At 35.3% G+C, this 12,333-nt stretch overlaps 1 protein-coding gene across 2 annotated transcripts in view; it reads right to left on the reverse strand.

Annotated features, from left to right (window-relative positions):
• SNX13 (sorting nexin 13) overlaps positions 1-12,333 on the reverse strand; it is a 65,823-nt gene that overhangs the window by 18,849 nt on the left and 34,641 nt on the right. For both annotated transcript variants that reach the window (XM_033063685.2, XM_033063677.2), the window contains exons 8-16: positions 12,061-12,149; positions 11,535-11,618; positions 9,045-9,183; positions 8,399-8,487; positions 7,648-7,747; positions 5,968-6,161; positions 4,878-4,982; positions 3,359-3,491; positions 2,596-2,633 (exon numbers count right to left, since the gene is read on the reverse strand). In XM_033063685.2, coding sequence (XP_032919576.1) covers positions 2,596-2,633; positions 3,359-3,491; positions 4,878-4,982; positions 5,968-6,161; positions 7,648-7,747; positions 8,399-8,487; positions 9,045-9,183; positions 11,535-11,618; positions 12,061-12,149 — 971 coding nt within the window. The remainder of the gene's footprint in view (positions 1-2,595; positions 2,634-3,358; positions 3,492-4,877; positions 4,983-5,967; positions 6,162-7,647; positions 7,748-8,398; positions 8,488-9,044; positions 9,184-11,534; positions 11,619-12,060; positions 12,150-12,333) is intronic.

Consider the following 12,333-nt stretch of genomic DNA (forward strand, 5'->3'; position numbering starts at 1 on the left):
TCTCCGAGATGGCAGGGTGTGAACACAGGGAGATCTGACGCGATAGAGGTCAGATCAGCGTGTGTGTCACCCAGCACCGATTTCCCGGGCTCGGCGCTGCCGTGTTTTCGCTTGTGGCTTCCCAGGACCGTATTTTCGGTCGCAAAAATAAAAAAAAATTGCTGTTTTGCTATTTAATTCGGCTTGATTTGGTTATTTATCTATAACAGAAGACAATTGTGGAAGCTTGGATAAAGTGCTTCATGTTCTGAAAGCTCTAGGATTTGACTATCAATAAGACGGAAGGGATGTGATGTTATAAGAGAAGACAACTGCCAACCGCTCAAATGTTTTGTTTGCTACAAAATACTGACATTAAGATACTGTTAATTTTTTTAAAGGCATAATGCTTTCTTTTTTTCCTGCTTCCCTTCACTGTCACTCAAGTTCAGATTTCTTTAGTGATTACTGAGTGGAGTTCAAGCTGACTTATGTGAATGACTGCCAAAAGTTCAACCCAGCCACTTCTGCTGCCCTTCAAGGTCTTGGAACACCTGTGTAACTCCTCCTATTTACTCAATGCAAAGCTCTCATTATGGATCCTTTAGAGGAAATCTGCAAGAGTCTATAAATATTAACAGTGATTTTATATTCCCCAAATGTGAACTGATTTAATATAGTAGATTAATGTATCAAATCAAAAGGCAGAAATTAAGATTTTTTGTAAAACAACTTTTCCTCAAAACAATTTTGAGCCTCTCTTACAAATTCTTCCAGTGAAAGTACGAACTGCAGACAATTTATTTTATAATAGAAACTTTAGGAAACATTCAGCTGCTGCGGCAAGGCACTATACAGCAACTATTAATACAAGTAAATTAAAAGACTGAAACCTGAACGGATAACACAACAGACAGACATTTAATATGAGCTAATATCCCTGCCATTAGATGTAGTCTCAGGAACACAAGTTAATTAAAAACCTAAAAATATCACATCACAACCCAATCTTATTTAATACATTGTCATTAGCTGCAAGTACAGAAATTCCCTGACCTTTGAAGTAACCTTTCCAAGGTCTATTTTTCTTATGTAACAGACTAACACAAGGGAGCTAAACCATGTGTACAGAAATTTTCTCTTGACATGGAATTCAGCCAGCAAAAACTAATCTACCACTATTCAAACACCTGTAAAAGCACTGAACATCCTGAACAATATGGACTACAGAAAAGTACAAGTTGCTCTGCATAAAGAGAAATTTACTTATGCATTTCTCCTAAAATGATCCTAACTCTTTATAACAAATGTAGAATCCTATAAATACCCTTGTCACAACAAAACCAAAAATCAAATCTTTGAAGACTGCCATGCAAATACCTGTTTGCACTGCAACAGTGCTTGGTAAAAACTTTAGAAATTTCTAACTTAGTTTGGAAAGTCACTTGAAACAAAGCAGCAGATAACCACTAGCCAGATAGGCCACCACAATGACAAATCCTCATCATAACTCACATATCTCACAACATTAGAAAGAGTACTTAAAAGACATTTGGAAAGATCTTTTAAAGAGATTAGTCAGTTAAAAGGCTCTTGTGAAAAAGTACCGCTAAATTAAGTTTTTCTTCTGCATCTACCAGGAGTTTGCATAAATTGTATCAGCTAAACACTTCCCCTTTTCTTTACGTTTCAAAATTTCAACAACACGAAAATTACAGGAAAGAAAAATCCCAGTTTAAATTAAAAAACCATCCAAAACCTACAAAAAACCAAACCCCATAAACAACCAACCCCCACACTGAAACACATTTACATTAATATTACGTGTATTCCTTTAGAAAACACTCATTCCTTTGCATGCAAGCATGACCAGCACCTTCCAAGAACAAACTAGAAGGGCCCAGGCACCACATAATCCAGGAAATTGCATGCAGATTGTAAATCTCTATATAAACCTTCATGAAACTAAAAGATTTGGAAACATAGTCTCATATGCCCAACTGAATCTTGCATACTTTGTGGGTCACTGTCTGCAGAAACATGGGGAGGATATATATCAAACTTTTAATGATTTTTCCTTTTTAAATAACTGTATTTACATTTTTGGTTTAGGTAAACTCATTTAACAAAGAAAAGGTTTTACAAACTGACACAGGTCAAGAATCACTTAAAAAATGAAACTGAACTTCAAATAGGACAGATTTAAAAAAACAAAGACTTGTGGCTGGAATAAACTCCAGATACCTTAATGTTTCAAAAAAAAAAAAAATCAACCAACAAAAAAGTAATTAAATGCCTCATTTTACAGTCTATTTGAATTTAATCCTTTGAGATTCCTGTTCCAAAGGATTTATTTTCACCTATTATCATGCAACTCCAGATTTATATCTACTTAAGAAAAACAAATATGGATAAGAAAGTATGCTTTCCATAAATTAACTGCTTCTGTGAGAAACAATGTAAAATTTCATTAAACATAGGAAAATACAAAAAGGAGTTTTATCTTCAAAAACTTCTTCAGAAATTCAACTGCAGTGAAGTAAAACCTGTAATGTACATTAAGTTATATCACACTTTCTCTACTGTTGAGGACAAAAAAAAATTCCAAGCACTTACCAGATTTATGCTACCAGTAGGAGACCCATTAAAAGATTCTGGGAGCAGTGAGGAAAAGGAAAGGAAAAAGCAGGTTAGAAGATTTTCCCCCACTGTAGGGCTACACATAAATAAAAATGCATCCACCAAACATTATGGAAAATGAAGGAGAACTGTGGCACTGGAAAAAATACTGCATGCAACATGCAAGTGTTTCAAATTTCCAGTAAAGACACTTAAATGTAAGTTTATAAAGATTCTAAATAAATACTTCAGATAACATTTTGTAAGTTAATATCCCCACATGGTACTGCTTTGTTAAGCAGCTAGTTTAACAGTGAAAACAATTTCCACTGGATTTATACTTTAGTTAACAAGCACAATGATTTTATTTGCTTTAGAAAACCACATCTCCTATATACTTTTAATTTTTATTTCCAGAGAGAAGTATAGTTATGTATTAAAAGAATATATTGAAGCGTTTTAAATATTTTCAAGAGAAAATAGAATGGAAGAATCGCATATTTATTTTAGTGACAAACTAGTTACCAAGATCTGACAAGAATTTTTATGTAAGATTAATAAACTTACTACAGTGAAAATTCTATGTGAGTCCCAAAACAATGTACACACAAAAGCTCAAGGAGGAAAATTAACTTAAATATCAGAGACACCATAGGAGGATTTAATTTCCGAAAAACAATGTGGAAAATTTTTTAATTTTCATTTTAAAGCAGAGAAAAGAATGGTCCCAGGAAATACTCCCTAAAGATACAGAGCTCACCTCCTTCACCATCATCTGATCCTCTGAAACTGGGATCCTTCAGCATGTCCAGCTCAGCTAACATACGCACATACAACACATTCTGCTTGAACGAAGGGTAGAACCTCTCATCTCGCAGCATCAACTCATACACCTTATTGAAATGAAAATGCCAACTTCAGAAATACTTACTGCATTTTTTAACTAATCAGACTAGTGTTCATAAATTCTACTTGAAAAAGAAGTACCTGTGCATACATGTCTCTGACTTACTTTTAATGGAAAGGTTATCAGAAAGTATCTAACTAGTCAGATGTGCACATATAGGAAGGGAAGTAGCACAAGAGCTGTAAATGCTTCTGTCCTCTGCTCTTAACCCTTCCAATTGCAGTATAAACCTAATTGCATTTTGTGCATTTCATAAAAGATTATCTCAGTTCCTCCATGTTGATAAACTATAAATGTAGACCTGCAAACACTTAGGGCAAGAGGTGAGAAGACAGAGAGAAGGGGAGGAAAGACACCATATGTGACATTTCAGACAATTTCTAGTTTAACCAACACAATCTAGTCATATCTCACACAGATTTAACCTCACTACTACAAACAATTTATCTTCACAGCCTATACAGTATATATACATATACATACACACATACATAGCAGGAATTAATTAATAATATTTGGATACTCATGCCAACTCTAGAATATTTTAATGATTTTTTTTTCCCCGTGGACCACTGTTCAAGTACTATCATCTAGCAAGAATAGAAAAAACCCAATCCATCCAGATTTGAGGAAGTTAAATTCTTTTGTCACATATGGGGAATTTATGCTCTTCAGCAGATTCATGAGCAAGGCCCAGATTTCACAAGGTCCTTGATTAGTCTTAAATGGGAGTCCCAAGTGCAATAGTGTGATTCTAAATTCTACAGCTCCTATCACTGATTTATAGCATGAATGAGAACATCAAAGTAATGATCTAAACAAAAAAAAATATTCAGACTCGGTAAGTTATTGCCAGAATATTAATAATTCACTTTTCCTTTTTAAATACATATATTAGACTTGAGTGATAGAGTCTACATATGCAGGTAGCAAATATACTATTTTTTTCTTCAGTGTTTGCTGCTTCCGAGTGCTTCACTGCAGAAATGGACCAAACTAATTTCTGGTAACAACTATAGGATTTAATATGGGACTATTACATTCACCTTTGAAAAAGAGAAGTAAAACTGAACAAAAACTGGATATATCGATCTACTGATGACATTTTCCTTAAAATGGTGCACTAAAACAAATACAAACATGATAATTCTAAACTATGTTTCCTATTTAGATTCATACAGGAAGGACACCTACTCCTTCTGTCTACTGCTTTGAAATCCAGGGGCTAACAAAAGGCAAAGCGAAAGTTGACAATTTTAAACAGGTTTTAGGTTGTAGATATTTTACTTCCTTCTTTTCTAGCCTCTGCAATTATGTTTTATACTCTATAGCATTAACTGTTCTTATGAAATAAAAGACAGATAGAATATACCTTTCTCTGAATGTCATCAAAGATTTCAGGTGTTGGATCCTCATGGTTCAGTGTTTCTGCAAGTTTTGCTACTAAGTTGTCATCAATATTAACTCTTGGAGATGCCTGTCATAGAGATCTAAATCAACTTTTGCAGCATAAAAATAGGAAAGTTCTACTGTAACAGATTAAATCCAATGCAATGCTGCAACTCTCTTCTTCACAAATATCTTTGTAACTGTCTAAAACATACAACAGGAGTCAGATCCCCCTCCACCCCCAAAATTAAGTTCAGAGTTTGTATTAAAACTTGGAAGTTTCAGTATTAAACACTGGGAATTGCATAAAAAACAATTTATACATACGCTTTGAAGCAGTAAATCAGATTTACCCAGACTTATAAACAGTTTTTATTTATTTATGAAAAATACTTAGATTCAGAAATCAAGAACAAGCCAATAAAAAGGCAATAGGATGAAGTCCAGAAACATCTGAGGAAAAGGCTAAGTGCCCATTTCCGAGTGGTCATTTTTATGCACACACAAATTCAGAACAAAGATGCTTATCAATACAACTTCATGAGTGGTTTCTTCCACAGAGGAATCCTTGTTGCCTATTGAAAGATACCCAGTATTGATATTGGAGCAATTTACACAGACAGTTGTGGAGAGGCAGAGGAAGCTATTTCATTTGATAACCAATCGTAATCCAAGTTTGGATAAATGCTCAGTTCCATCTTTTTAATAACACTTCTTAAGGAGCAGGTAGGGGTGGAGGGCAGAATAAAAGGAAAGGATGGCATAGACAGATACACTTTTTTATTCTGTCTTTACATTGTCTCTAGCTTGTGTATTCTAGAAAGTCAACTTCTGAGGAACACAGGGCAGTCAGTGGCAATATAAGCCTTTTTAAATGAGGGGAATACAAAAGAGGAAGTAGTCCTTACTGCTTTACATGAAAGAGAGAAGATACAAAAATAATAGCTTAAATGTAAACATGTAAGCAACTTGTGCTACATAACAACCATTTCATATTAACTCAGCCATAACTAAATAGGAGTAGTATCAGTACAAAGAATAAACACCAAACTGCAGAATTAAGTTACTCCTACCTTTTCTGATAAATATTGCTCATAAACTCCAAACGCAGCTGCTCTTAATAGACCCTTGGTCTGATTAGTCTGATGTTTTCCATCTTTCTGCCGGCTTTGAAGTACCTCCAGCTGTTGCTGTGCTGTAACCCTGTATCCTTCCACTGTCATCCAGAAAAACAGATGTGCTTGGCCACCAGTTTGCTGCATGTAATCTACAGAAAACAGACCTTAGTTACTGTTTGCATCTTGGAATAGGAAAACTCTATGATGTTGACTACATATGGAACACCAGGATCTGGTTATACATCTGGAATGCTTACCCTATAGTGTCAATTAAAAAAAACATATACATATCGTGACATGTATGTGTATATATGTATACATATTGGTGATAATCAGTAAAACAAAACTGTGAGCAAAGTCTAGGAACTAAGCACTGACTCCTCAAATGCACATGTAAAAAGTGAATCCATTGTTACTGTGTGAATATAACGGGCTTGTACAGCATGATACAAACAGAGACAAAGTTCAAACTGAATTTCTAAAACACAGGTTCATAGAATCATAGGATCATTTAGATTGGAAGAGATGCTCAAGACTGTCAGTCTTTCAAGTCCACCACTAAACCATGTTCCTAAGCACCACATCTACAAGTCTTTTAAATACCTCAAGGTATGGTAACTCAACCACTTCCCTGGGCAGCCTGTCAAGCCAATGCTTCACCCTTTTGGTGAAGAACTATTGTAATGTAAACCTCATCTGGCACATCTTGAGTCAATTTCCTCCTGCCTAGGAGAAGAGAGCAGCCCTCACCACACTACAGCCTCCTTTCAGGTAGTTGTAGAGAGTGATGAGGTCCCCCTGAGCATCCTTTTCTCCAGCCTAAGCAACCCCAGTTCCCTCCATTTTATAACTCCATATAAAACTTGTGCTCCAGACCTCTCCTCAGCTTTGGTACCCTTCTCTGGACATGCTCCAGCATCTCAATGTCTTTCTTGTAGTGAAGATCCCAAAAATTCAACACAGGATTTTAGGTGTGGCCTCATCAGTGCTGAGTATAGGGGTTAAGTCCCTGCCCTAATCCCACTGGCCACACTATTGCTGATCCAAGCCAGGATATCACTGGCCTTCTTGGTCATCTGGACTCACTCCTGGCTCATGCCCAGCTGCTGTCAATCAGCACCCCCAGGTGCTTTTCTGCCAGGTAGTTTTCCAGCCACTCTGTCCCCAACCTGCAGCGCTGCCTGGGGTTGACACAAGTGCAGGACCTGGCACTTGGCTTTACTGAATCTCATACAAACAATCTCAGACCATAAATCCAGTCCTCTTCCCTCTAGAGAGCCTTCCTGCCCTCCAGCAGATGAACACTCCTGCCCAACTTAAGTGTCATCTGCAAACTGACTGCGGGTGTTCATTTTATGCCCAAGACAGCCTCCAACTATCACATCACCCTGTTTGCAAACAACAGGTTCAGACAGGTGCCTTTCTAGATTGGCTGCCTCACCAACTGTGCCAGGAAGTACCTCCCACACACTCCAGGAACTTCCTGGACTGTTTCCATCTACTGCATTAAAAGGACGATAACCACCAACAAAACATGGATATTCTTAGTACTGACATTTAGCAATTCCAAGTATAGAGTGCTGTGAGGTAGCATACTCTTCATCAATAAAACAGATCAGACAAATTATCACTTACCCATAAAAAACTGTAGTGCAACATTGTCTACCAGAATATGGTCCAGAGGGACTGTGCAAAGTTTTCCAAAGTTTGCTGCCAGTTTCACAGTATCTATTTCCTGTAAGACACAGTCCAGTGTGTTCGTAGGCTTTTTTAAAATTAACTTTCAAAACTTCTATTTACCACAAAGCATATAGGTTAAAAAAAAATATTACATCTAATAAAGCAGAATCTCAATTATTAGCTATTTTCACAATCACTAGTAAATTAAGATCTCAATTAGAAGATAATGTTTTCTTAATTATTTGCCTTCAAAACAGGCTGCAGCTATTCTACTATATGATAAGCTGCATTTTAATACTGCTGTTTATGTAATATTCTACAAGTCAAATTAACCCCAAATACCTCATCAACACTGACAGCAGCAGAAAATTAATTAACAAGAATTGATTTCAGCATTTGATGGGTCGCAGGTCATCACAAATTCATCTCTGTCACATTTTCTTCTGCCTAAAAGATATTTCTTGCTATTACAGCTATGCCTTCAGGTCCAGCTATAGAATGCTTTATCAATTTAATAGTCAATACATGCAGAATATTACATTGTCTTGGAATCACATCTAGGCCAAATTAGGAGAGTCAAGAAACTAAGTAAAGTCAAACATACCAACTCTATCAACCCTTAATTATAAAACAAGCAAAATGAACAACTAGTCAGTCATTTGCAATCTCACTCTTTTGAAACTAAAAAAAAATTTAAAACACTTACTTTTCCTGACTGCAATCTCTGAATTCTTGAATCACATACTTTAATAACATATAATAAACTGTTTATTTGATTTTTTATAGTGTTGATATCTGCAAGCAAAAACAAAGACAATTAAGCAATGCAGATGACTAAATAAAGTCTTGGGGTTTTTTTTTCAATTTAAATAACTTCCTAATAAAAGTCAACAAGAAGAAATATTTTTCTCTTCCCTTTTTCAGATTAATGGTTAAACTGAGTACCATTAATACCTTAAACATTACTGAAATTCAGAACCACCAGTCAGGCATTTTGATTTAACAGAAATATACTTAGCTAACCAAATTCTCTATATACTTACAAAAAGGAACCAAATACACAGCAACCAACAAAACACAAAAATAAAAACTCGAGTTTTATCACTTTTTATACAACTTTTTTTTTAAAAAAATAAAGTACAGTAATTTCATGACTATAAGGCACACCGGATTTATAAGGCGCCCTTTCGGGTTTCAATCAAAATTTTAGTCAAAAGGGTGCACCTTATAGTCGTGAAATTACTGTACTTTTTTCTATGCTTCCTCGGAGCTTTTATTTTTTAAATGTAATATTCAATAGAGATCATGCTGGTAAATGAATTTCATATTTTGCAAAACAATGTAGTACTAACCATCTCCCGCTGTATCTAGAGATCGAAGATATTGCAATTCTTCACTTGCTTTATCTTTCACTGCTTCCAACTCTCCTATATTATCACTTAATTTAATAATATTCATAAAGGCCTCATAGTTACAGTTGGAATCACGAATCTGAAACACAAAGTTTTGTAGTGTAAGTAATGCTAAAAGTACAAGAAATAATTTTTCAAGTGAATTAGCTTGATACAGCACTGCAAAGCAGCATTTTGAAAATTCTTTGACACTTTTAAATCTTCCTTTTGTTACAGACATTTTATATGGACTAAGACAGAAAAAGCACACATAGTCAAAACTATTTCACACCATCACTTTCTGTTTTCAAGAAGTACAACACAGATACATGGAAAGTCCATCAACCTGAAGATTTCCAAAATCCATTCCACCTTCTTCTGCTATTATCTCCTTAGCTAAGTAGGCAGAAAATGGTGAGATCACTGAAAAGGTTTAGCTTTACCAAAATTCCCTGCAAGTATGCATGCTCCCAGAGTAATGGCTCCTTAAGATACAGAATTATGAAAAGAATTAAAACATTCTACAATGTAATCATAACCTGTGGAGGGGGGAAAAAAGTGTACAGGACTTCTCTCTGGAACCTTAATTCAGATAGCCTGGCAAATACAATTAAGCTATTTAAATACATACTATTTTGCCAGTATTGGCATATAGTGAACCTGGTCTAGGGACTCAAAGGAATTTGTGCAAGTGAAGGATGCCTGCTGTGCTGCCAAGATCACAGGAAACTGTGCTTTGAATGCAGCATGGAGATCTGGGAAAGCTTTACACCACCTGCACACAGGTGCTGAGGGTAGAGTTCTAATGCTGTCTTTACCATCTGAAGCTAAAGAAGTCACTTTACTCACACCTCTTATAAATGCTCACTTTGATATGGAAATGTAATACTTGGTCTGTAGAAGAAGTGCACTGAAGAAGTGCATTGACATGAGCTGCACGAAGCAGAAAGAATGAAGACTGGATACCATTGATCAAAGTTAATGGAAAAATCTCCCTAGAAATCTTCTTTTAAAATTAATAGTACAAGCAATACTTGAACTTAAAACATTTTGCCAATTTGTGCATTTCACAGTGAAGACAGAAGTTTGAATTAACTTCTAATTTTATACTGAAGTTTTGTATTTTATTGCAACAGAATTAGTATCTGACTGTAGTATGACTAGAAACCTGGTGTCAAACTTCTCTTTTCCAGAAACTGATCTTTTCATTCAAGTCTGACTTTATGTCAAAGGTCCCAAAAGTAGCCAGGATTTATTTCAGTCATCTCTACTTCTGACCTTAATTTCTGCAACAATCTCCATTTCATAAGACTTGTATAAAATGTTTTCCTTATCTTTCGCCCGGCACATTTGCTTCTTCATCTCAGAAAGCAATTTTGAAAATTAGTTATTTGGGACATCACTATCATAACAGAAAGCTTTATAAAAAAGTCAGAATCCTATCTCTGGATGCAGGCAGGGGCAGTGCTCAGTAAATAAAGAACAAGGCCAAGTTACAAATAAAGGACACACGTAGGAGGAAAGGGGAATTGAAAATTGAAAATTCTGGTCCAGATGAGCAAGAGTTTTTCTTACTAAAGCTAGGTTCCTGTAGAATGCATGCAAACTTTTACATGAAATGGAGGAGACTTCAGTGAAGGAAACATTGTACACATACACTTGAAGCCATTCCATAACTCCACACACAGTAAGAACTTTGAAATGCAAGGGTGTTTTCAGCATAGAATTTGAATGTACACTATAAAACTAAAATATATTAATAAAAAGAGAGAAGTTGGGGTGAAAAAAATTAAACTTGATTCATGAACTATAAAGGATAATAACGTATAAGAGTAATTTTTAACTTGCTTTGCAAAGACCCAGTAATGTTAATTAAAGGACAAATGTCTATTTATGTTAGCTTTACTATACATTACTACATCAAAAAGTTTTGGAGCTCTTCTTGCAGGTGCATTAGAGAGTTATCAAAGTAAAAAAATTGTTTCTGCCTATTCAGTTGAAATATTTAGGGTTAACACAAACAATTCTAAAACAAGTGCCCTGAAATTCCTTAGTTGAAAATAAATGTTTCTGAGTTTTCATTCTTGAGGCCTCATAAACTAGAAAGGCCAGACTGTAAACAGAGTCAGGGGAAAACACCTCCACAGTTACTGCCATACTTCCCAAACAGCCAAGCAGAACAGTCAAGAGAAGTGAACTTCACATCTTATGATACATTTGTCCTCAGTCAGACAATTTTGGCTGAGCAGCCACAATGAAGAGTGCAGATTTTAGACTCTGTGTGTATGTATAAAATTTAATACAGCAGCCTTAAGTTCACTAACTCTGCCAACATATCCATTGGTAATGTTTATACCAGACACCAGTCCATAGTGATTGTAGGGAACATCTGTAAAGCTTTATATAACATGTTCTGTAAATACAAATACTTTTAAACATTTCAAATCTTACCATCCATATGACATACTGATTAATATAATCAGGATCACTGAGCTGGTTTATTAATGGAAGAAGAATTCCTCGGGAGAGGATTTCCTAAAAACAAAGGATAATAGATAATTTTATGCATTTATTCATAAAGCTACTAAAACTGCAACAATTGAAACATCACTGTGTAGAGCTTAAAACACAAAAGTATAATTACAGAAAACATTTAATTGGCACTACCACATTCTCTTCCAATTAACACTACAAATGAAAATGTGTAATTGCAAGAAATTACAAGAAAAACCTCCTCAAGAAAAAACTTTAAGAAACATCCACTTTCTCATGCTTTTGTTAAGATAGAGCTAAAAGAACCTTCAAAAACATTTCAGACAAATTGTTCATTGCTATTAAATACTTATCAAGACTCCACTGCTCTTAAAATACCCTAATATTAAATTAGATCAATTTTAGAAAATAAGACCAGCAGTTTAGAACTAAAATTTTTTTTATGACATGAAAACTAGCAATAGCTTTTAGAGTCTGTACTTACCCTGACAAAGTATCGCATGATCTTGTTCTGGAAGTCTCCAGGAGGTAGCAATATATACAGTAAAACCTCACACAGATCCCTTAGGAATCCTAGAGAAGGAAAACAAACCCCTCAGCACAATTTCATATTATGTTCATATTACCTGATATCACCAAATCCCATAGATAAATCCTTAATTCTGAGTTCAAACATACAATCATGTCTCTCTTATATTCCAAACATTACAGTAACACTTTTCACTGATCAGAAAGATCAGCCTCAAATCCAAGGCAA

The sequence above is a fragment of the Catharus ustulatus genome, chromosome 1, assembly GCF_009819885.2.
Source record: "Catharus ustulatus isolate bCatUst1 chromosome 1, bCatUst1.pri.v2, whole genome shotgun sequence".
NCBI classification, from domain to species: Eukaryota; Metazoa; Chordata; class Aves; order Passeriformes; family Turdidae; genus Catharus; species Catharus ustulatus.